At 40.0% G+C, this 24,606-nt stretch overlaps 1 protein-coding gene across 1 annotated transcript; it reads right to left on the bottom strand.

Moving 5' to 3' along the window:
• Positions 1-1,356: 1,356 nt before the first annotated feature.
• bgnb (biglycan b) lies at positions 1,357-23,188 on the bottom strand. The gene is made up of 8 exons (XM_058644006.1): positions 22,955-23,188; positions 12,364-12,628; positions 7,724-7,836; positions 7,116-7,329; positions 6,898-7,008; positions 6,154-6,247; positions 3,491-3,629; positions 1,357-3,401 (listed from the first exon to the last, which is right to left on the bottom strand). Exons 2-8 carry the CDS (start codon positions 12,611-12,613, stop codon positions 3,204-3,206), a joined length of 1,119 nt encoding a protein of 372 aa, XP_058499989.1. The 5' UTR covers positions 12,614-12,628; positions 22,955-23,188; the 3' UTR covers positions 1,357-3,203.
• Between the last annotated feature and the right edge of the window lie 1,418 nt (positions 23,189-24,606).

Genomic DNA, 24,606 nt, shown 5'->3' with positions numbered 1-24,606 from the left:
CTAACGGAATAAGGGCTTATTCGGGTAAAGCTTACAGGGATAAGCTATTCACATGAGTCACAGGCAAGCGTTATTGGTACACTTCATGTACAAACGTAGTCACTCACCCCATGGGAGTGATTTTCACAGCCATTTGATTGGCCCCAGGGAGGTTTTGGACTGAACCCAATGACAGAGCAGCTCCAGGTCACGTGCAGGTGTACACGGCACCTATGAACGCATGCACGTGCAAAGGGAGGGGCTATATACTACTATCATGTTTTAAAGTTGTCCTGTGTCATGAACGGTTGATGATACAGAAAATAAATGGAGTATATCTTCACAATTACAGGGTCTCAAAAGAAAGAAAAGCTAAGACGTGAGATGATTACAGAATTGTCAGAATCAAGATGTGTATGTCAGAATAAATTCCTCTCGAACACAGTAGAAATTTTACCTTTTTATCTCCGCCTGAAAAAAACACATTAATTAGAGTGAAAATAGCCCATTCAATCTAGGAATTAGTAAAGTAATAGCTGATGAGTAACTGTGCAAAAGTGGATGCTAAAAACATGAACCAGAGCAGTTTTACAGATGTTTACATTTGGACTAATCGCCATAGGTCCTGTCGATCGACTCCGTTTCAGTACCACAGACAGCGACGCACATACACACGTAGCACTGACGGCACCATAAACAATACACACAACAATCGGCGCTGTCCGTGGTACTGAGACCACACGTAAGCAATAGTCAATTGTGTGGCTCTCTTTAAAAGTGTGACCACAGGAGCGAGAGAAAAAAGTCTGAGTTTCAGGTGGCAGCTAGAATAGATCGAATAGATAATAGATAATAGATAGAATAATGGGAGACTAACTGGTGCTCCTGTCGCTCTGAGCCTCGCTGAGCCTAAAGTATAAGTCTGTCAACCAATGGAGAACTCCAGAGTTTGTGTTGCTGAGCAGGCTCTATTGCCTAACTTTGCTTTCAATCAAATGTTATTTAATTAAAGGTAGATTGTATTACTTATTAGCCTGTAATTTGATTATTTTCTTAAATTTAGGGGTTAGAACAAATTATCCAGGGTTAAATAAATTGAATAATAATAATTAGAGACACCTTGTCTCTCGCTTCATATTTTGTTATACCAGTGTCTGAAGTATATGAGAGGAAGAAGAGGATGATAAGAGAGCAAATAATTTACACCACTGTATTTTAACGTGTCACTTTGATATCTCCATGTTTTTTCAGGTGGTACTTGGTATAAAAAGCTTGAGACCCAATGTTCTAAAGCATTTATGAAATGGTCACATTGATGACAAATGCACATCAATGTCAAAATATCATTAACAGACTTAAATAACAACCCATGTCATGTGTGTTGAAAATGTCTCTTCATTACAAAGACAGGATTCAGTCATAAAACCCATTTCCATTTTTTTGATATTTCTCTTTAATTTATTGTGCTACCTTCTGTCTTAATGCATTAGGCTCAAAAAGGTTTTTATTCACATGCAGCAGTAGCTTGTCTGATTACAGAACAGAGACAGAACACAATACTTATTGCAAAAGTAGTTCCACATACATCTGCCAATGTAAACTGGATATGACCTCCACCAAAACCCTTGAAGCAGATTAAGCATAAAAGAAACAAAAACTGTGCAAATCAATGAATCAACATTATGACTGTTTGTTTGTAGCTCTATGAGAATAAAAAAAAAACTGCCTTCATTGCATAAAAGCAAAGCGGATGTACATTTTCTCTATTTGGGGGAAACCTCACAACCTAAGTGGTCCCGCAAGGAACACTTTAATAAAGTAACATACAGAAAAAAAACAATGTTTAGTCAAGGCACGGAATAGAATGGTTCTTCAGTCACTCATCAGCTAGATGAGAAAAGATTTTCAGGGAATTTTTAAACTGTATTCATTCACCTTTTAATAAATCAACACATCATATTTACAAAAAAATACAATTTAGCTGATGTGCAATTGATTTTCTATATGCCAAATAAAACAGGGACAATGCAATTTGATCACACGAAGAAAGTCACTCATAGCACCTATTTATATAATACATATCTATGAATCATTGCATTAAAATGAAAATAAAAAGAAATGCGGTATTGCAATAAAAAATGACATGAAATACTCAAGTTTTCAATACTTGTTTAGACTGGGAAAACATTCTTCTTCTTCTTCAGTGTCCTCTGCTTCTTTCTTTTTCAAATGCTAAAACTCACTCTAGCCTTAAAGGTACAATGTGTAAAATCTAGCACCATTTCTTTTGTTGAGGTTGCATGTTGCAGCTGAACATCCCTCACCTCACCCTTCCCTTACAAGTAGCCTTCAGTTAACATCAAACTCAAAAGATGTTTAGTTTGTCTATTGGGGGCTATTGTAAAAAGGCTTATGAAACAAGAATTCATAAGATCAAGTGATTATACACTTAAAAAAAACAAGTATGATTATTTCACCTTCAATTTCTGCTAAATGAAAAATAATTCCACCTAAATTTTACACACTGAACCCTTAAGCGATGGTTCAGATTTTTTTTGAAATGTGGTTGTATGAGGCACTGAAACATAGTCAGCACTGGCTGCACTCTGCACACTCACCCTCAGTGAGCACATGGCTGTTCACAAATAGCTCATTTGATAAAACCTGGTCATCATCTTAACAATATGTCTACTGCCTTGTCTCAGTGTTAAAGAGCCTTTTCTGACTGGGAGGTTTGTATCTCTTTTAAAAGCGAAAACTCATAAAAGTCCATGGAGAAAATGTGTGTTTTTGCTCACAGGAACACGGGGGCTGCTGCCTGGTTCACCACATAAGTGAATGGAAAAGGGTTTTGTCACAAAATGACAAATAACATGGTGCAGTCAGCACTGACTGTACAGTATGGGTACCTCATACAGCCACACTTCAATAAAAATTTTTTTTCCCTTTATATAAAACAACTGCAGGTAGACTACTGCAAGCCCTTTGGTTTCCATTCCCTTCAAGCTGTGTCGCTGTAGTTTTGACTGCTTTATTGCCTATTTTCTCCACCCACCATTCTCCATTATCCACCCTCCAAAAGAAAAAGAAAAAACTAGTTAAAAAAATCTTTTTGCAATATTTACGCTCTCTCTCTCTCTCTCTCTCTCTCTCTCTCTCCCTCTCCCAATTAAATTATCTCCTCCTCCATCATCTTCCATTACGTTTTCTGCCACTTCCTGTCTTTACTTTTTGTAGTTTCCAAACTGAATAGCCAGCCGTTGGCTGACACAGCGGAATGTCGCGGGTTGAACCTCCCAGTAGTTGACAGGGTTTCCAAACAAGCTGATGCCATTATAGAAAGTCCTCTTCATCCCAAATCCTCGAGGGCAGAAGTCGTCCACACCCACCTGGTTGATGTTGTTAGAGTGCAGGTACACCACCTAGAAAAATGATTGGAGGTGCAAAGTCGAGTGTGAACACTGTGCATGATGTTAAACATCAAGTCACCTTTTGGGTACTTGAAACACACCTGTAGGTATTTCATGTCCGGGAGGCCTTTAGGAACACGAGAGAGGCGGTTGTTCTCCAGATGCAGCTCTCGCAGCCTGGGCAGGTAGGACAGACTGCCATTCTCAATGTTTCGGATGTGGTTAAAACCAAGACCCAACCTGGAAGACATCGGAGAGCGAGGGAAAAATATGTAATAGTCAAACAAGAATTACAACCTAGCGAGTGAATGCCTCAACTGTATTAAGGGATTACAGGCTACACTATTTTTTTCCCCAGTTACATAACATATGCTTGTTGACTTGTAAGGAAATTAAAGTAGCGGTGCATAATGTTTGGTGATGTTTGTTGTTGCTATCCTCTGCCTCTGTTTTCATCATCTTTGTGAACAGAAACATCCATTCATTCATCATCTACCTCTTTATCCTCCACGTGTTACATTATTTGTATGCTTCGACCTTCATCTGTCAAACAATACTATCCCATGATTGAGAGATCACTTGTGTGTATACAGCAGGGATGCAGGGTCAGGTGGGGACAAGATTCTCTAAACAATAATTAATTTTAACCAACTTCACCTTATGTTAATATACACCTATGCAGAGTATACACTGGCGTGGGGTTTGGGGTCCTCCCCCAGAAACTTTTTAATGAAGTAGATGCCATTCTGGTGTATTCTAACAGGCTGTTAGACACCTACTTTTACCTACAGAAGTAAGCAAAACAACTGACTCAAGTAATTCAGACAGATTCAATAATAACTCATCCAATAGTAGAGCCCCTCAGCCCACCAAAATCCCCCAGATTGAATTTCTTTATAATTCTTTTTACAATTTAACAATCTGTATTTGCTTTTCTTCACACATTTTATGTGTGCAGGAAGCTGATTGGTTTTGTGAGTGCAGTACTGAGTGCAGTCACACGGTGGTGCACTTTCTCTCTCTCTACCGAGACTCACAGGGGATCACTATAGCAACGGATCACCACCATCACCCACTCCTCAGCCAGCTTGGACATTCATATCTCAAATTAAGAGCTCCAACGGTACCCAGGTTTAGTTCAGTTGATTATGGGTTTATCATAGGTTTAGTATAGTTAGATAGGACATTTAGATCTGGGAATTATAATAGAAAATAAATTGTGTATTTGTCTTCTCTGTGTGTTTTTTTTGATTAATCTTAAAGTGTCAATGTTGCCATCCCCTGTTTCCCCCATCATGCACTTGCCCACAGACTGTTCATTACTTCATCTAGTGTAAGGCCATAGAGGGCCACCATGGTCTGGTAACGGTACCCAATTGATCGATTATAAATTGGATAAGTATTTTTAGTTTAGTGAACTAGTTTCATTTATTTTATAGTCATAGCCTCCACTACACATGCTTCTAAAATAGTGGCTTTCATGAAGAGTATACAACTGACTACAATGCAATCAAGGTAAATATTGATTTGAGTTTACATTTTGGATTTGCAGTTTGAAAGTAAGTTGTTCATTTTTAAAATCCTTGAAAAGATAGTTGCAAACCAGTTATGTCTGTGTTCATTATATACTATAACAGAGAATAAAACAGACTCTTGGTATCTGTGGCACTTCCTTCTTCTGGTTTAAATCCTACCTATCTGATAGATGCCATTTTGTTCATGCTAATGATAATGCCTCATTGCATACAAAAGTATATTGTAAAGTTCCACAGGGCTCAGTGCTGGGGCCTATACTTTTTTTTCCCTTGTATATGCGTCCTTTCGGGAACATTATTAGAAAGCACATAAACATAAACTTTCATTGATATGCAGATTACACACAGCTATTTATCTATGAGGCCAGATGAAATAAATTAAGTTGTTCAACTCCAGGAATGTCTCAGAGACATTGAGTCCTGGATGACCAGTAACTTTCTACTTTTAAATTCAGACAAAACAGGTCATTATACTCTGGCCTAGACACCTTAGAGAAAAACATTCTGACCACATTGTCACTTTAGATGACATCACCATGGCTTCCAGTTCCACTGTCAGGAACCTTGGAGTTATTTTTGACCAGGATATGTCATTTGACTAATTTTTTCCAGAACAGCACACATTTAGTATTGAAATGTAAATACAACATAGTACAAAGGCAAAAGAAGAATTGGTCACATGGAACCTCTGTTGCCGGATTAAAGAAGATTCTGCCACCATTGGACCCTCTGTCCTTGTTGTAGTTAAGAGCAGCCACTCATCAAAAAACACGGCCTTGACCGCTCTGTTTTTTCAAATTTTTGGGAAGCTTCTTACAATTTCAAAGCACCCGTTCCATTCAAAAATCCTTTAGAAAATTGTCTTCACCCAGTTAGTTGCCTTCAAGGAGAAAGTGTTCCAGTCTGGGTTTAAAACCCACCATAATGCTGAATTGAAGGTCTCAAGGTTTTTGAAGGTATTCTACTGACTGACTACTGACTGACTGTGTTTGATACAGTGGTTCATAGTATCCTCCTCTCTTGTCTGGAGCACTGGGTGGATATTTACTATATTTGGCTCTATTTTTCCAGAACATGGCATATTGTTAACTCTTTATGCAGATGACTGTTGAATGTATGTCATCTGCTATGACTGACTATGAAGTGGCACGTCACTGTATAGGTCACATTAGTACCTCTGTGTTGACAGTCAGATTATTGATGATTGTCAGAAATGAGTGTGGAATTACCTGTAGAGGTTTCTGTAGCGGCTCAGGTCCTCCAGTTCGATAGCCTGGATCTGGTTGTGGTCCAGATGAAGCTCATTGAGAGTCTCTGGGAGATCTGAAACACACCATCCATCACCATTTTGTACAACAGGTTTAAAATTAGCTTTTTGTGTCCTATAATATTCCGCCCTTTCTTACCATGTTACCAGGCTGTTGCCTCTGAATCTATAGGGCCAGCAACAAATCATTTAATACCTTGGTTAGTGCTGTCTCTGCGTAATGCTTAGCATGGAAGACAGACTGCAGTGGCTCAGATAAATTACTTCAAGACACAAAGTTTAAAAATTAGGTTGAGACAACTTTCTCCAACAGTTTTGACTCATTTATCTCTTCGACAAATATTTACACAATATACATTTTAAACAATGTTCTCAATACAATCATTGAGACAATCATAAGACTATGTCTGGCTTTAAACACTGCCATTGCCACAGTGGTCAGGTCTGGCAAAAACACAATATTGGCATTTTTATTTTTTTACTTGGCTTTAATTAATCTGTTAGACTCTTCCATAATTTCACCCCAGAAATTGAAACACGCACACTTTTTAAAGTTGTTCTGACACAATGCATATTTAAATTTATTTATATTATATACCCCTTGATTAAAAGAAACAATTTCTTTAAATGATCTTTGAAAAATATATAATATGCGGAATATATCCCATGTACACATGTTTTTCATTTTTAGAATTTAGGCTTTTACCTTTGGGGACTCCTGTCAGTTTAGCCTCTGATATACGCAGATAATTCAGTCTCAGTCCTTTGAAGGCTCCAGGCTCAAATCCACTGTTGTGGATGGGGTTCGCTCCCATCTCTGTAGAATAAAGGCAATAAACACAAATCTCTTTAAAATGCAGTTCACCAAAGACAAAGCAGCAGCACGACAGAATGCAACCAAGATTTGTCATTAGTGTCTCTGACCCATGCAGTTCATGTTGACCAGTCCTGTGAAGGCTCCAGCAGCCACCTTCTTGATACGGTTCTCATGGATCCTCAACTCAACCAGGGAATTTGGCAAGTTCTTAGGGATGGTGGTCAGATAGTTTTTAGAGAAGTAGAGCTTCTGCATTTGCTTCAGGGGGACAAATGTTTTGGGGTGGACTTTGGATATGAAGTTGTTCCTCAGAGACAGACCCTGAGGAGGAAAACAGTGACGCAGGCTTTTTGAAGTGGTGTTGTAAGAGGTACTGACACACAACCAGCATAAAGTAACAAGTTGCCATCCCCAGAAGGGACACCAAGAAATGTAGTTATAATAAGTTATAATAATCTACACAATGTCAAGTTTACAGTGACAGAGAGCTTGAATACTTTAGTTCAAACTTAAATACAATAACGCTTTCACAGAAAGGTGGTGGAGAGAGAGGAAAGGAAAGGATATGAAGTTCTCAATCCCTGAGGAGGCAGAGGGTTATACTGAACTCATGCCAATACAAACTTAGTTGAAAAAGTTGCACATCCTCCAGGTGTTGACCTGATGCTTACAGGGGTATTTTTTTTTACTGTTTGTGTCTGCGTATGTCTCTTACATATAAGTGTGTCAGGCCTTTGAAGTCATCTTCTTTCAGTTCACTGATATAGTTGTTCTGCAGGTCCAGAAACTTGGTGTCTTGAGGAATATTTTTTGGCACCTCTGTCAAACCTGCAGACAAATAAAAATGAGGGAGAGAAAAAAGGGAATCATACAATAAGGGATAGTTCAGGATACACAAAGTTAGGTTATATAGTACACTGTCAGCATGTTACATGCACACTCCCTGTGCTGAGAAGAAGCTGGGGGCAGGTGGGCGAGCGATCACTGAAAAATGCCTGTGAGATTTTAGCCACTTAACTAAAGAGCCATCTAATTACATCAATGTCAGGTTAAGTGTATGCTATCTTAAGAATATGTTCACTGTTTAATCTCACTGCTAGACAGACCTGTCGAAAAGGGAAATTAAGTTTGCCTTTTTGAAACACACTCCGGTACACCCCCGTCAGTTGACAAAAACAGCTATTTTAGCTCAAAAGGACACAGGAATTACTGGTCTATTGTTGTCTTCATAAGTAAGTTTGTGTTACTAAGGTAAATCTGGAAAAAAGGGCTTTCAAACACCAAACACCTGAACTTACAGCACTTTATCAAAAACCCCTGTGTACCATGAGCAAAAGTTGTTTTTTTTGGCAAATGATTTTGTTGATATTTTCTGTTGTCCCCGATCACAGCCCATGTTTCACTGAGCTCAGACAGGAGCACACAGAGTACAGTCACCTGTATTTAACACAATATGTATAACTTAATCACAATTTACCCCATTTAAAAAAAGAAAAAAAATCTAACTACCCCTTTAAACAATCCAGAACTTTCAGGTTATCTAAGTCAGACACAGACATTGTAAAATAAACAGTTAGTCTGTGTTTTAAAACTCCCACCGGGCCTAAAAACTCGAACCAGTCAAACTCCCACATTGACTCTAATGAGCGCTTTGGGGCTCCTTGTCTATTATTTTAATGAGAGGTGTTCATACACACAGCCATGGAGGTCACACACAGACATTAAAGTAAGACATTACTGACATTACTGACATTACTGACATTACTGGTTTGTCGCTGACAAAGACACACACAGACTCACCTCATCTGGTGTTCCACCTCGTGCCAGATGAGAACACCAGATGTTTTCCATATGGTTTCCATTAGACAGAAGTCGCAAAGGATGTGACTTAAATACCTTCAGCAAAGTCACACATCAAATAAAAGTGAGACACACATGCACACACAACCAGACAACCACAACCTGTGTGCTAAAGGGATAATTCAAGTTTCAAGTGTGGCTGTGTGAGGTGACTAGAGCATGGATACCCAACCTGAGCCTGCTGGGACTGGATACAAATGGAGTGGTGTGTTTTTTTGTTTGTTTTTTAGTAAACATTTAATAAACATGTGTATAAATAAGAAGTAATAATATAATATAATAATATAATAAGTGGATGCTATCCTTTCCTCCACAACAACTCAAATTAGTTTACAGTAGTTTGATTATATAGTTACAGTTTAACAAGAGTTTATGAAGAATAACTGATTTGATTCTGACATTTTATTATACTTCTAAATGCTAGTGATAACCCATATGGTTTATGATTTGTGCATGTGTTCATGCGGCTCTTAGTTGCTTCCTCCTGGATGTAATGGTCAGTTTTGTCATTTGCTGTAACCCTAAATAAAGGCTAGAACCACCTGCCCTAAAGGTAAAGTACAGCTTACTTTAACTGTGTCAGGTTCGGTTCAGGTTTGGTCAATATTATCTTAGACTTGGCCAGAAAAATGCAGGCTCTCTGTAGTATCATACTCTTATACTGATACAGTCAACTTCACAGGCTCTTCAAAGGCTACCCCAGTGCACTGCAAGTGCCAGGAACCAGCCTGAGATTGTGCAGCTAGTGCAATTTCCTGTCAGAAAAGTCTGTCTACTGAGTAGATAAAGTGACATATGTTTGAGCTATTTTAGACTTAGACAGACTTTGGTCAAGTGGCTGCAATCTGTTTTTACTGTGTCCAAACTGACAGCCATGTTTTATTAGTGAGAGCAAGCATGCCTGTCTTATGCTGGTTCTTAGCACAAGTGGCCACATAGCCAACAACTGCTTATAGGTGATCAAAATGTTTTGTTAACAAGCAGGAATATCAGAGGCTGTTATGTTTTATTATCTGTTTTATTAGGTTAAGAAAGGGTTATGACAAGTGGATAGTGTTAGGAAATATACCTGCATTATTCCACCCAGGAATCTCTGGAAAAATGACTCAGCACACCCAAAGACATTGCAAACCAGTGATCATTACAAAGACCACATCTCAGGGCCACGTGTACCAGTGTATCAGATGTGGTGAATGTCAGTGACTGGCCAACAACTGGCTGACCTCATCTGGACAGCAACCATGACGCAACCAGGCCTACTGGAGAGCGAGAACACCAGCTGTCCCACTGGGTTCTTGTCTAGCAACAACCACATCTGACCCACACAGCTCCGACTAGAGCTGTCCTCCTGGAGTTAACTTTAGATACACGGATTTGCTTGAACTGTGTCACACCCTCCATTTCACCACACAAATCAAAACCCTCTGACATTCTCTTCAAAACATATCGACTTAGTGCCAAATGATCTGGTGCAGCTGCTGTAGAGGCTTTGGGCTTCATGATATCCAAGAAATCAAATGGGATTTATTAGATGTGGCTGAAAAGTCAACTTTCCTAAAATACAGTTTCAGTTTAAAACTAGAGGCGTTGACCTTCCAATGGACACCTGAAGTGTTTGTCATGTATCCAGTCTGTGGCATACATTCTCATATTATAAACTGGATATGAAAATGGACTGTAAAGAGAAGCCAATGAGAAAGACCTTGATTGTCTTGAATGAGAAAATGAGCTCTCTCACCTGGTTTATAATGTGAGTAAACATTTCCTTGAGGAGTTAATGGTCTCAATCATTCATTTCAGATGTTCTTTAAGACAGCATGATTTCTGTTGTGTAAATTATAATCCTGTTATAATCTGTATTGAGGGCTGATTACTGTGACAATGAAAGTACAGTGATCTGCTGGTCCTCACGGTCTCACGGGATGAGGAGCATTTCAACTGAAAGGTCCATTTATGATTGCTCTGTAAGATCCACCTGTCACTTCTTACCCAGCTCCACCCTCTCATCCAAATCTCTTTTTATCTCTCTTATTTAAACAAAAAAAATACAAACTCAAGGCTTCACAATGGGTGTTCATAAACTAATAGGTGATGTCACTTGCTCTGAATCTGTATGGCTCCATCAAAACATAAAAGGAAGCATCTTCACCAACACCCCTGATCAAGTGCATCCCGCGCAGTTCCAGACCCCACAAACCACAGCACTTCACACGTATATGTCACAAATCTGAAAGTCCTCACCACAAACTGACAAAACCAGCACCCTCATAAACCCCAGCACCCCTCGACAAAAATACACCGTGCTGGGATGCAAAGCGAGAGTAGACAGATGCCTTTGCCAATATACAGCTGTCCAAAATAAGCACATGACATCTCCTAAATTATATGCTTCCACATTTAACGGCTGCACAGAGACCAGAGACAGTAAATAAATAGAGCTGGTATATGATTCGACAAAACCATTATGTCTAAACACAGACAGCGTATGAGAGTTATAATGTGAGGAATCTTCAATAACTCTAAGGCTGTAAGAATAGACACAAGAGAAACAGGGCATTTAAATGGAACCATGACTTAAAGACACAGCCTGTGTGTGAAGGGATCAAGAAAATTATTGTATATTCTTAAGATTAGCTTTTTCAATTATGTTTTTTTAAGTGCAGTATGAGGTACATCAACTTAGTTTCAGTTCAAATGTATTATACATTTTTTTTTAGATTTGTTTCCATCCATTACTGTTTAGCAAATATTGTTGAGTTAGTTCACTGAGATGAGTAGATCCAGGTCGCCACAGAGGGATAATGAGGATGAAAACAATAATAATAAATCAAAAAGTGTGTAATGAAAATCCTTTTTGCTGCTTTTACTCGATTATTGTAGTAGTATTTGCTTGTGAATGTTATGGTTCCCTCTTCAGTACACACACACACACACACACACACCTCCTCTTGTGATTTCTAAACATCAATCCTTTATCTACTGAACCTGTTTCTACTGCATTTATTTATGTATTTTATATTAACGTTTAATAGGAACGACAACTTCTCTACAGCTCTCAATTGTGAAGACATTTTCAGAACAATTTAAGTGGCTTTAAGGAATACGGAAATAATAATAATGAAAAACAGCTGATGACACATTCTAATCATGTTCTTGTGCATGTTTAGTATTGAAATGTAAATACAACACTGTACATATTTGACATTTTAGAGGAAGCTGAGCATCCCTTACTGTCTTAGAGCAATCACCACTGTGCCACTGAGCACTGACTACGTAAAACTTCGTAGCCATCGAGGTCAGGATGTCTTCAAGAGTATAAAAAAAATTAGGCAAATGGACTTGCTTTGAGTTATTCTCTTCAGCTGTGAAAGTTACAGAAACTCTGCTTGCTTACACTATCATCCATCCCATTTGTTTGCCCATACAAACCTCCTCTCACGCTCACACAATGAGAAATGATGACAAAACAATCACAAACATGACACTTTCACTGACCGAGGTCAGAGCACTGAACGACCCTGAGGCGGCAGTGACAGCCAAATGGGCAGATGTGTATGTCAGGGGGAAGGACCTCCCCCGTAGCTGAACCTTCTTCCTCATCCCTCATCATCGCCATTATGCCACCGCTGTCCATGCTGTCCATTGCAAAATCCCAGAAGCCCTTCTGCTCGAAGGGTAGCGCTGAGGAAGGGGAGAGCAGCTGGGCCGCACATAGCAACAGCAGGATGGAGCAGTGTGGTATCATTTTCAACTTAAACACCTGAGAAAACACAAGAAGGAAGCAGAGCAGCAATAATTAGTTTCATCCAACATGAATGTGCTCATATACTGACCTGTTTATCAGACACATTTTGTAACAGACAATCTAATTAGCACTATATTAATTTCCTACATTGCAAAAGCCCAGAAAATAGCCCAGAGAGTGAAGCCAAGAAGTGGGTGAAACCAATAGAATTTTTAAATTATTCTTAAGTTTTCAGGTGTGATTGATGGCAGATGTCACACACAATGTACACCCACAACATTGCTTTGTTTCCAGTTCCACCCTCTCACCTAAAGTATGGTCCGCTAGAATGAAATCCAGAATCTAGAATGTTTACTCAGAGACATCAGGTCTTAAGGTAAATCTAGGAGAAACTTGTCCACAAGAAATAGGGAATGCAGTTTTAAATTAGCAATCGCTATAAATTCTTTGTGCAGCACATCAGCTGCATCCTCTGTCTTGGAACGATGTTAAACTGCATTGTCCCTATTGAATAAAAATAATAAATAAAAAAAGACCTCCACCACTCTTGGTCCTCTCTTGTGTAGTAATAGATTTATATTAACTTTAGCTCAAGTGTAACTAAAGCCCCTCTTCTGGCCTTTGATCTTGAAAAATGCCAAGAATAGGGCTGAGAGTTTTGTGAGGCAGAGGAGGAGGAGGGAAGAAGAGTTGGGAGTAGTGGTCTGGGGAGGAGGGGGCGTGTTAATGAATTTGACCCCAGTTGCAGCTGTGGAAAAAGACCCACAGCAGACTTTCAATCACTCACATTGTGCGCAAAGTGGTGGAGAGATAAAAAGCTGTGTCTCAATCCAGGGTCAGGATCCTCCCAAGTGTGCAGCTGACGGAGGACTTCCTCGGCTGCTCACACTTAGGAGGAGATGGAAGTCATGCACTGTGTGAAATGAGACGGTCGAACACACAACTCATGGGGTCCCTTTCTTCTCCTAATAGAATCTGTCAGGCTGTAGACCGCGGGGTTAAACGCTGCCCTCCACAGTTCAAAGTCCAGAATCACAGTTCTTCTGCCCCTGGAAGCCTGACTGCTTATTTAAGCTTTAATCATCAAAAAACGTCCCAAAAATCAGATATATTTAAACACATCTGATATAAAATAAATATGTTTGTGTTTTGTGATTATTTATTAGTTTTGATGGACCCTCCACTTATTTTTCTTACATCTCAGTCTGACATACAAACAGGGACATAACAGGGAATATGATTTACAAGTATAACTTATCTCCTCACAGATTTCTGATTTGAACAATTTGTACAAAAATAGAACACTTTTTCTACAACAGCAGTTTAACAACAACATAAATCAACAATTCAACCAATGCAGTCAAATCTATAGTTATACTAATTATTCAGAGTAGATCATTTAGGGTAAAAAAACCTGAGCATCTCTTGACTCTTCTCTTTAGTCCACAAATGTAAATTGCTAGGACACATTTTGACGATATCGGGCGACTAATTCAAACTTGGGAGGATCCAGACCCTGGATAGTCAAGTCTACATCCTCCAAGTGTGCAGCAGACAATTAAAGCCAGTGGCCCTGTCAGCTGACTATTGAGGGACAGACACTGCTACAGGTGACAAAGAGACATTTCCTGCATTTATAAAAGGGTCATAGTCTGGTACAACAAGCTCCACACGGACAAAACTGGTGTTCGACCAGAGATTCAGCTTATGTTGTGCTTAAATAAGATACAAACACAGTGGGTCTGTTTATTATTTCAAAATAGAAAGGGTACTTTTAATAATGTAATGCTTAATAATAATTGCTATATATAATATTACTTAAAAATACTTAATTTTAAGAGGAAATAAGGGTGTTGTGTGTGTGGTGGCAAAAGGACAACAGCTACAGTTGTCTGGAAGATCAATCCAACCATGTCCATAAATGTAGTAGAATAGCAGTCAGTGCTTAATTTACAGTAAAATATTTTTTGGAGTTAAATGGTCTATTTATAAAGCGCCTTTCTTGTCTTGAACACTCAAAACTGCTTTTACACTACAGTACATTCACACCCATTCATTGCAGAGCATCTACCTGCAGCACTTTATTCTATCACACAGCTTTTTGGAACAATTCACTTGCTGCCATCAGTGCAACTTGAGGTTAGCCAGGGACATATCGGCATTTAGACTAGCAGAGTTGGGAATGAAACCCTTGCTTGCTCTGCCATTGACCCACCTCCACCATGAAATGGTCTACTTATCCTTAATTACAAAGCTCTACTGTTTACACCACACCTAACAGGCAGACTGGCAGCTGCAGGCTGCCCTCTTTGCCCTGCTAGGAGTTGGAATGAAAGTCGCTTAAAAACCACACTGGCAAAATGTCACCGTCTGTTTACTTCAAGCCAAGTCAATTTCCAGGAGACACCAATGGGACAGTGCCAGGAACCTCACCCCAGAGGTGGAAAACTTAATTCCTGCAGGTGAACACTATAACAAATACACCATTCATTGAGAGTGTTTGTACACGTGTTCCAATATGAATATGTGTCATGAAACACAGATTCCATTATGTCATTACTGCACACCCATCCATTACTTTTTGAAGTCACCAGACTGTGTGTTTGAATGCTTTAATCTGACCTAACTAATGCTATAGAAAAAAATGATTAGCAGGCTATTTGATCCCTTAATTAAACTGTGACATATAATCTGAAGCTAATCCCGTGAAGTAAGCTGTCTCTGTCTTTCCATTCAAACCAAACAAAAATGATTGCTGCACCTGTCAATAACCACACTCCCCATATCTGCACACACCTTGTCTGTGCTTTTGCCTGAGCAGAGTGAGATCAAGACAGAGCAGATTGCCAGAAGTTAGCAAGCAAGTTAGAAAAGAGAAAACTGATAAGGATGATTTAGGAGCGACAGCCCAGGAGCAGAAAAGAAAATGGGTGGGTGAAGCCAGATCCGATCTCATGTGGTCACAGAAGACCCATCCAGAATGCATTTCAGTGAATGGGGCAGAGAGGACTCTTGAGAAGTGAAGTAGTTACTGTCATCTTTGACCACACCAAAAATAAATTATGGGTCAGTATACTGCAGCTATATTACAGATTCTGGATGGTTAAGATGGTTTAGACAAAACAACAAAAACCCTGCTGCAGATATGAAATACTCCTTCTACTGAAATACTGTGGGACTGGGTTGGAGCGAGGCAAAGATAAAGTTTAGGAAAATACTGATGGCACAACAGAAAAGAACAAGGTCAATTTTTATCTACCAGAGGTCTCTGTTTACTCTCCTCAAACATTTACTTGACCCTGTGGAAAGGGAAAGTGGCTTGTAACCAGAGGGGTGTTGGTTTGAATCCCCACCAGGTCAAAAAAGGCCTGTGACTGAGCAAGGTACCCAACCCCCATTGCTCCCTGAGCATTGCTCCCTGAGCACTGCTCAGTGGCTGCCCGCTGCTTCTAATTCTAGGAAGGTTTTCTACAGTAGTAGAGGATGAGTTAAATGCAGAGAAGGAATTTCCCCTCTGGGACTGATAACGGACTAATTTAATTTATATCACTTACTGTCCCCAAATGTTTCTAGTAGCACGTACATGTAAACGGAGGCTGCAAAAACAATACTTATGACACGCTTTGAGGTTTCTTTAATGCCAGAGAAATTAGTCTCGTTCCACACCTCATAAAAATGTTATGCAAACTAATTTTGATCCTTTAATTTAGAAAAACTGAGCTTTAAGAAAGAGAACTTTGAGTACTGAATAGCACATTTTATTACTCTAAGCAACCCTCTGGCCTGGTTTAGCTGGAGTAATGAGTAGCTGGCCCCTGCAGTCGGCTGCCTGCAATAAAAATAGCTGCTAAATGATACCATTTTGCAGAAAATAAAAAACCCCACTGGCCTTGGCTTGGCCAGAAGAATGCGACCAGAAGGACACAGCCATGCAGGGCACAGAAAGTCAGCATTGCACATAGACACACAACACACAAAAGCTGGAAGGAACATATTTAAACACCTACAATTTCTGCAACTTGTGCCGTGCAACATAATGGGAGGTATATGAAGTGTAAATCTGCAGAGTGTGACACCCATGCTCTAATCTGTGGAAACGTTTTTCAAAGGCAAAGCCAGTGATTTGTCTGCTATTTGTCGAAATGTGGCAGTGCATGGAGAAACAAAAATGAAAGCAGGAAAAAAAAAAACAATATCATCATCCAGGGATGCAACATGTAGGAATTACATTGTTTGATATTCGGTATTGCATCAGTCAATGAAAATGAAGAAAGGTTTAATCTGATACAATCTGTTAAAACTAAATATCAATTAAATGCTTCACTCAGCACAGTTATAGGAACCATTAGCCTGGATAAACGCAATCGAGTCTGCCAGCGACTTTATTTCGCTCTGCAGACGTGTCTGCCAAGGACGCTGTCTTGCCCAACTTCGGAAACTCTTAAGAAAGGGAATCAATCATAATTGGGGTTTTTTCTCCCCTAGTTTGGTAGAGGCGGGCTTAACAGAATGGTGGCGGAGAAGTGACGTCGAGCAGCATGTGAGATGCAGTCTGGCATTAGCCAGGCGAGGCAAAAGTCATTAGACACCATTACTAGATTACATTGCTTCTAGAAAACTACAACAAGCATGTTTGTTGACATGTTTTCTGTCGCTCTGCATACGACATCTGGATCATTGGTGTGATTGGTTGTAGGTAGCTAGAACTATAGTACCAGGAACTAAATGGTTCCTGTGGGATATCGTTAAACATGACACGTTTCAACCATGGTGAAAGACTAGAAAGGATTATGCAGGTGGATGTCAAGACACCACAGTTTTCACAACCAGGAAACAGATCAACTGCAAAAATGAAGGAGATTCATGTCATGCTGTCGTAAGGAGATGAACTCTGGTAACAAAGCAAATTAAAAACATGAATTGGACTTTTAATGTAAAGCACAACCAACAATGGTTCGGGTTTGTCACTTTTGGTGTAGTAAAATGTGACGACTGCTCTATAGTGCCACAAGCTCCAACGCAATGGTTCCTGAACTATCTAAAAGTTTCCATTTAGTTAGTTCCTGCGGTTGTAAGAGACTGGAAAAGTTCCTGGTACTACTTTCTCATCAATCCATTGTTTGATGCATTTTAAAACAATACTGCATTAGTCAGGGACAACTGGTTGTTGTAGGGTTTCCTTTTCTTCATGTGGTTGTTTGATTACTGTAGATTTTGTACTGGTTATTCAAATGAATGTCGTGAATTGTTAATGTTATTGTATTGTACAGTTGTTGTTCATCTCTCTCTCTCTCTCTCTTTCTTTCAACCCCCTCTCCCTGCCTGTCTCTCTCTTCCTGCTAACTCCTCCAGTTATCCTGCATCACACAGTCAGAAAATAAATAAGAATAAAAATAATAATTACAGGGCGAGTATCGCAGACTCTTCCTGTGCACAGCAAATCTGTTTGACACCACAAGGCATGCAGTCAACCACAGTGCATGTCCTAGGTACTGGACAGGACAGGTTTCAAATAAATAAATAACAACAATAATAATAATAATAATAATAATAAACTACATCCAACTTCCAAGAAGCACCACTGGCTGTTTAATTATTATCAGTATCTGGTGTGTTTAATTTGTTTTAGGGTCAGCATCAAACATCTTGATTAGATCAAACTGGTGGCAAAAGAGAAGGATGTGAGGGATAATTGAGGGAGTGTTGTCCACATAATGTCTCTGTTGTAATCTAATCTCTTAGAGAGAAACCCAACAGATCACACAATGAGCAAGCACAAGGCATCAGTGGAAAGAAAAAAACACAACTGACAGAACCAGACTCAAAGATGTGCAGCCATCTGCCTCGACCGGTTGGGGTGAAAGGAAAAATGGTGGACAGAGGAGAGATGGGAGACAGAAAGGGGGGAGACAAAGGACAAGAGGGAGGTGAGTTATAGACAGAAGAAGGCCTCTGGTGTCTCTCTATGACAAATTTGGTTTGCAGTGGACAAAAAGTCTTACCTCAAAAACTTCTGCCATTTTGACTTACAGTCACCTTGCTTAAAGTGGAACTTAATGCCTAAACTACTTGTTCCAGGGTAAACTGGTGTATATGTGTATTTAGTAATGTTATGCAAATCTTCACAGTTTAGTTGTTGTGATCTCTCTCTATCTCCTTTTCTTCTGCCTCTCTCTGGTCAAACACCAGCTACTGCGTTCCAATCAAGGGCTTAGGTTTTGCAACTGGACAGTGGAGACATGTCCCTGCCAATATTTGGAGAAAGCCAGATTGTCCCTACCAATATTAGAGACAGGGCAATGTGTACGTGTGTGTGAATGCTGTGAGAGTAGAGCGAGAGTGAGCAAGCGGATTTTACGAGCATCAGTGAGACTGGTGTCCCCACCAGTCTTGTAACCAAAGCTACGCCCTTGATTCAGATGTTCCCATCGACCGTTTTAGTCCATGCTTGAGTCACTGGTACACTCTTTCATTACTCTCTTGTCAAATCAGCACAAGGCTCATTGTCCCAACAAAAAAAATGCCGAAGCTCTGTCACCTTTCTCCCTCTCCACCACCAGATTTCAGATTTCAGACCACTGCTCCACTCTCTCCCTCCCTCCCTCCTCTTCTCCCTCACTCAGGGCTCAGTCCACTTTTTGACATTTTTTTCCATATCAGGCATTGGGCGGAGTTGGCTGCAGAAGACGGTTTAGTCACACTTCAAACTGGCTACACTGCTATTCCAATGACATGAACACAAATATAGATATCTTTACTCTAACCTCAACTTCCTTAACCTTACCTTAACTTTAAACAACATTTTAAAGTTGAATGATTGTCATTATGGGCACTGTTTTTGTCCACAAGAATAAGGAGATTTAGGTCCTCACAATATTCATGGATATAAGAATAAAAGAGGTTTACTAGTGTATTTGAAAGTTGATGACAGGATTGCATGCACTATATAAAGATAAAGAGGACCGAATAAAGAGAACTCCCAACAAAATTAGAGGGAGTATGGTGAGGTTTTTTAACACAAGTAAAGTGAAGAGTCAGTAAACACCTGCTTCACTTGGGAGTGAATGCCGGTTGTACTCATACAACAGACAAAAGCCAGATGTTAACAGTTTTATTGATCAGTGGAAAATGGGTTCAATTGTTAAACTGTTTGCTTTATGTAAGGAGGTGGGGATGAGTGGTAGTGGATTAGATTCCCAGCTCCTCCAGTCTCCAAGTGTCCTTGGACAAGACACTTAACCCCAAGTTGCAACTGATGGCTGTGCCGGCAGAATGTGACTGGGTAAGAAAGGTGTGTGATAGAAAAAGCGCTGCATATACAGTAGATGCACTGTATGAATGTGTGACCAAGTGGGTGTGAACGGAAAAAAACTGTGCCTAAGACTAGAAAGTGCTATATAAATACACACCATTTATCCTGTATCCATGCGCCACAAAGGAAAGTGGCCTACATCATGATAAAAAAAAGAAGCAGATTCAATTTGACTTGTGCTTTTCTCGCTACAATGAAAAACAGATCTGAGTCACATATGAGTCCAAAAAATATTAGATTTGGGCCACTGAAGACTGCAGCCTGAATGTCGCCTGAGAGTCTCAAGTAACGCTCATTTTATCATGAGTCTATGAATTGCTGCCACAGTCAACTGAGCGAGTTTTAACCGTAACAAATCTGAAATAAACACAGCCTCTGCTGTTGAACCCTTGCATGGGCCAAAATCAATAACAATATCAATCAATATGCCAAACGTTGGTCGGTTTGGTTCAACATGTTTACATTAGCTCCCAGAGCCTGTGCTGCTGCAAAGCTAAGGTGGGGCACAGGCTTTACCAAAAGTTCCAGCTGGAGCCACAGTGCTGGTTTATTGGCAGCCGCCACGTCAACGTTCAGCACCGATTACGATCAAATGGTGGCGCAAAGCGAGGAGCTGACTTAGCACCAAAGCATTTGAAAGTATTGTCTCTGGGAGGATTATCTAATTTTGGCTCCTTAATTGGGACGTTTCGTTTGCTTGCACACAGTTCTGAGGTTGTTTTGTTGTTTTTCTTCATGGTATTGTGTGCAGATTCCCGGGTACAATAAATCTGACCCTGAAACACCACCACCCCCCCACCTAACCACACATTTACACAAAAGTGGGAGCACACATGTAGTAGTTCAGTGATTTGGAGAAATGTATAAAAAACATTTTAATCTCAAAAACTATAGAGTCTCCAACTCTCCAAAAGGAGCTCCCTCATTTCCTCACTCTGTCTCTTGCACTGCACAAATGTGAACACACAAATACACACACACAACCCATATTCACATATCCTTCAGACACACAGGCTGTTAGTGCTAGGCGGGTCCGGCATGAGCATTCGGGTTCGGGTTAACTGCCCCAGCAGCTGTAATTTGGTGACTGCTATCCCTAAAAAAAGGAACTGTTTGGCAGCTTCTCCGTTGCCGCCAATGTTGGATGTGGTGAGGAGAGGCTTAACATTGCAAAAATGAGAATGGTCCATCACTGGCAGAGCGGAGCAACACAGAAAGATGAGAAGGGAAATGGGCAAAGATCGGCATGGGGACAGCAACTTAGTTCGATTCTCATTTAGAGCAAAGTAGATGAAAAGTATTCCCTGACATTGTTTGCATAGGGCTCATTTTACTAGAACTTGACACCAAAATTGTGTGGTTGTATGAGGCACTGACAAAAAGTCAGCGCTGACTGCAGTGTGTCCCTGCACCAAGAACTAACCTCAGACACACATGCTCACTCTCAGTAAAAATATGTCTGCTAGTGGGGACACAAGACACAATGGCAAGATAAAGCAGAGAACATATTTTTATAAGGATGTACACTTGTAGATCTTATTAGGTGAGCATTTGTTCAAGTGGAAAAGTTTGTTTTTTGCAAGGAGAAAACCACTTTTCTGGTTAATATTTGACAATTTGGATTCTGGAAACACAACCATGTCATGTGCCAGTGGGAAACTGTTATTTGAGAGCAAGTCCCTCTCTCAAAGGCTGGTTCTCAGGGCAGGGGGAGCAGCTCTGACTGTGTGTCAGTACCCAGTATGAGGAAGATGAACGATCCCTTTAACCACAGCTAAGTGAATGCAGAGTTCCAGGGGGAACTGTGAACGTTAAACCACGCAGAGATTATGTCAGCCGACAGCAAGTAAGGACCAACCAGGATGTTGCCTCAGATTGGCATGTGTCAGGGACAGTTGCACTCACAGATCAATAGCAGACAAGCAACCAGCACATAGTATATTCTGCACCTGCAGTCTTCAGGAAAGCAGAACACATGTCTGGCAGCGTTGCTGCTGTTGCATACAGTCTCGTCTCTTGGTTATCATACAGATGCTCATTCCAACAGATTCAAACAGTCAGAAACCATCACTGTCTAACCACTCTGTGTGAGACTCATTCACATATGACGTGTAATTAAAGAGCACTCCAAAACCCACAATACAAAGTTTTTCAAACAAGGCAACACCTTCAAACCAAGCAGGTCATTAAAACTAGCTTCAATAGAGCAAAGGGGGCTCATTAAACAGTAATGACTGAGTGGGCTAAATAAGGTTAAATATAAAATACATAATAACAATACATTATATGGCGTCAACAGCACTTAATGGGGCCAACAGAAGGAAATAGTTAATTAAAGGACAATCATACGGTATATGATATATGGGAAAATAATATTTCGTCTTCCAGGTCACAGGTGAATATACATATTCTGCGTATAGATATTGGTGCAGTCCTGTGCACCAAGATGGTTTAAACTGATTGCCATTTAATGTCAGGATAATGAATGCCCTGTGTTATATTTAGAACCTGATGAGAGAGTATACACCGGCCTTGGGATGCAGAGGGTGGAAGGCAACTTTAAGTTTTCCTTAATTATTATCTCATCCCCTATTGTGATTCATCCCACTTTGAAGTATTTAGAGGCAACGCTGCGCCATCTAGCGTTAGTGGCAGAAAAATCACATGCAGGATGGTGCAGATTGTATCCAATTATACAGATTAGAGGAAACATAAAAAAAACTGTTATATACATTTGTAATTTAGTGTTAAAAGCAACTGAAACTTTACCCAAAACATAGAATTTGACAACATAAATCTAAGTAAAAGACAAAATCGTCATATATTTGTTATGGGTCTTTTATAGCTAATTTGTGTTTCATATTAAGTTGATTTCGTAATTTATCAGTAGAAATCTTGGTCCTGTAGTATTTGTATTCAATTACTAATTTCTGAACCTTAAGGGAGATGTAAATTGCCTACAGGTCATTTAGACGAAAATAAACGAAATAAAAAAATAAGTAAAACAATAATAAATCCAACTCTCCTACCTTTCAGATAGAAATAATAAAAGAAGCAATTCCCCCAAAAAAATCGCGTTTGAAAAATGTTTTCTCCTCTGTGTCTCAGATTATTCTGAAAAAAAACAAGTGTCCTATATGTTCATCACACTAAGGAATGACCGCGGTGTTCCCGTGCGCTCTTCTCACATCCACGCTCAGCTCCTCCGCCACTCTGTGCCAGCGCGCGCAGCGTCCGGAAACCGTGTGGGCGCTTCAGTCCAAAGTGAGGACATGATTCCCGGAGGCGGGGGTGGACTCACACACTTCACAGGACAGCCTCCTTGTTCCCAGACTGGGCTCCCTCCGTCTTCTCACACTTTCCAGCAACCAAGCAAAGACGTGGAGGGACATCAGCAGCACATGAGGAAGATGGAGGAGAGAAGGAGACATGATGTCAGAGCCTTTGCCACCTGCTGAGGATGACCAAGGGTGCGACAAGAAAGCATGTAAGGAAAATGTCGCAATATTACAGAGGGAATGCTGCTGTTAACACTTGTGGAAAATGAACATTGCCATCCCCCTTTGTTAGATTCTAGATATCTTTAGAATCTCAATTCCTACTGCAAGCAGGAAACAAAGTGGAGAAAAGAGTAGATAGTCAGGTCTGTACCCCTCAACCTATGTCAGTCTCCCATCAGGATACTATGAGGCCATTAGAAGGCAAACATTTAAATAAAATAGAGCTAAACTTCTTTGATTCTGATTTTCAGATTTATATTTTTCATTGGATGAACGTCATATATAAGAAAACTTCTTCATAACCAACATTGGCAAAACTAACCATATGACTTTAACTAATCGAGTCTAGAAAAACTTAATTCTTAACATTTTATTGCAGAAAAACGTTCTTTTCTTATATTTTCTAACTTTTTAGGTTTTCTACCAATGTGTGTCTGGTGGGGTCAGACAAACATCATGCAGTGACGTGGTTGACCCTGAAGGTGAACTATAGGCTGCTCTAACCAAACAACTTACTTGTAAGAAGCCAGGATTTTCTCTCATTGCTTTTGACTTGGTTATTTCCTGTCCTGTTGCCTGAGATGTTGCATTCCACTTACGCCAGAATTCGGAACTGTAGTGACGTCGTCTCCAAGTTCACTGTGTTCCAGTTGAGAAGTCAGAAAGAAACGTGGACAGAAACGTATAGTCAATTGTAATGCTCTTTGCGGTATTTACACATACAAAACAGCGGAGCAACATGTTTGATTATAGCTCCACAGTTCTCATGTTAATAAAGTTTACAAATCCAAAAAAAATGACAACATCTGGATGACGAATCCACACTTCACAGGGTCTAAACCCTGAAATGACACTTATGTCTTTTCTTCATTCACCTATGCTGCTGTCAAGTCATTTAAATTATTATTATTATTATATCACCCAGTTCAACAGTGCTTTCAATTCAGGGAAAGGTGGGGGGAGTGGCCTGTGTACAGTAGCCTACATATAGTGCTGCATAATTTCATGGGATCATTTAATTATTACCGACACCATGTAATATAAGTATTTCCTAATGTGCAGGAGCATGTCATGAAAAAGGGACAGGCGGTGGGAGGCATTACTTCAAACCAGGGGTGTCACTGTGTCCTACAAAAGAAGCAATAAGCACTTTATCACAACCCTGTGTATGAGGTCTGTCA

Source organism: Solea solea, chromosome 11 (genome assembly GCF_958295425.1).
Source record: "Solea solea chromosome 11, fSolSol10.1, whole genome shotgun sequence".
In the NCBI taxonomy this organism is placed as follows: domain Eukaryota; kingdom Metazoa; phylum Chordata; class Actinopteri; order Pleuronectiformes; family Soleidae; genus Solea; species Solea solea.
The sequence above is the reverse complement of the archived record's forward strand: the minus strand, read 5'-3'. Positions and strand labels throughout refer to the sequence as shown.

Excerpts from the sequence above, each read along its gene's own strand:
- bgnb (XM_058644006.1), bottom strand. The coding sequence starts at position 12,613 with ATGATACCACACTGCTCCATCCTGCTGTTGCTATGTGCGGCCCAGCTG. Across the intron at positions 7,837-12,363 it reads CGTTCAGTGCTCTGACCTCG|GTTTGACAGAGGTGCCAAAA; the intron begins GTCAGTGAAAGT and ends ATTTGTCTGCAG. Across the intron at positions 3,630-6,153 it reads CGCTACAGAAACCTCTACAG|GTTGGGTCTTGGTTTTAACC; the intron begins GTAATTCCACAC and ends GATGTCTTCCAG.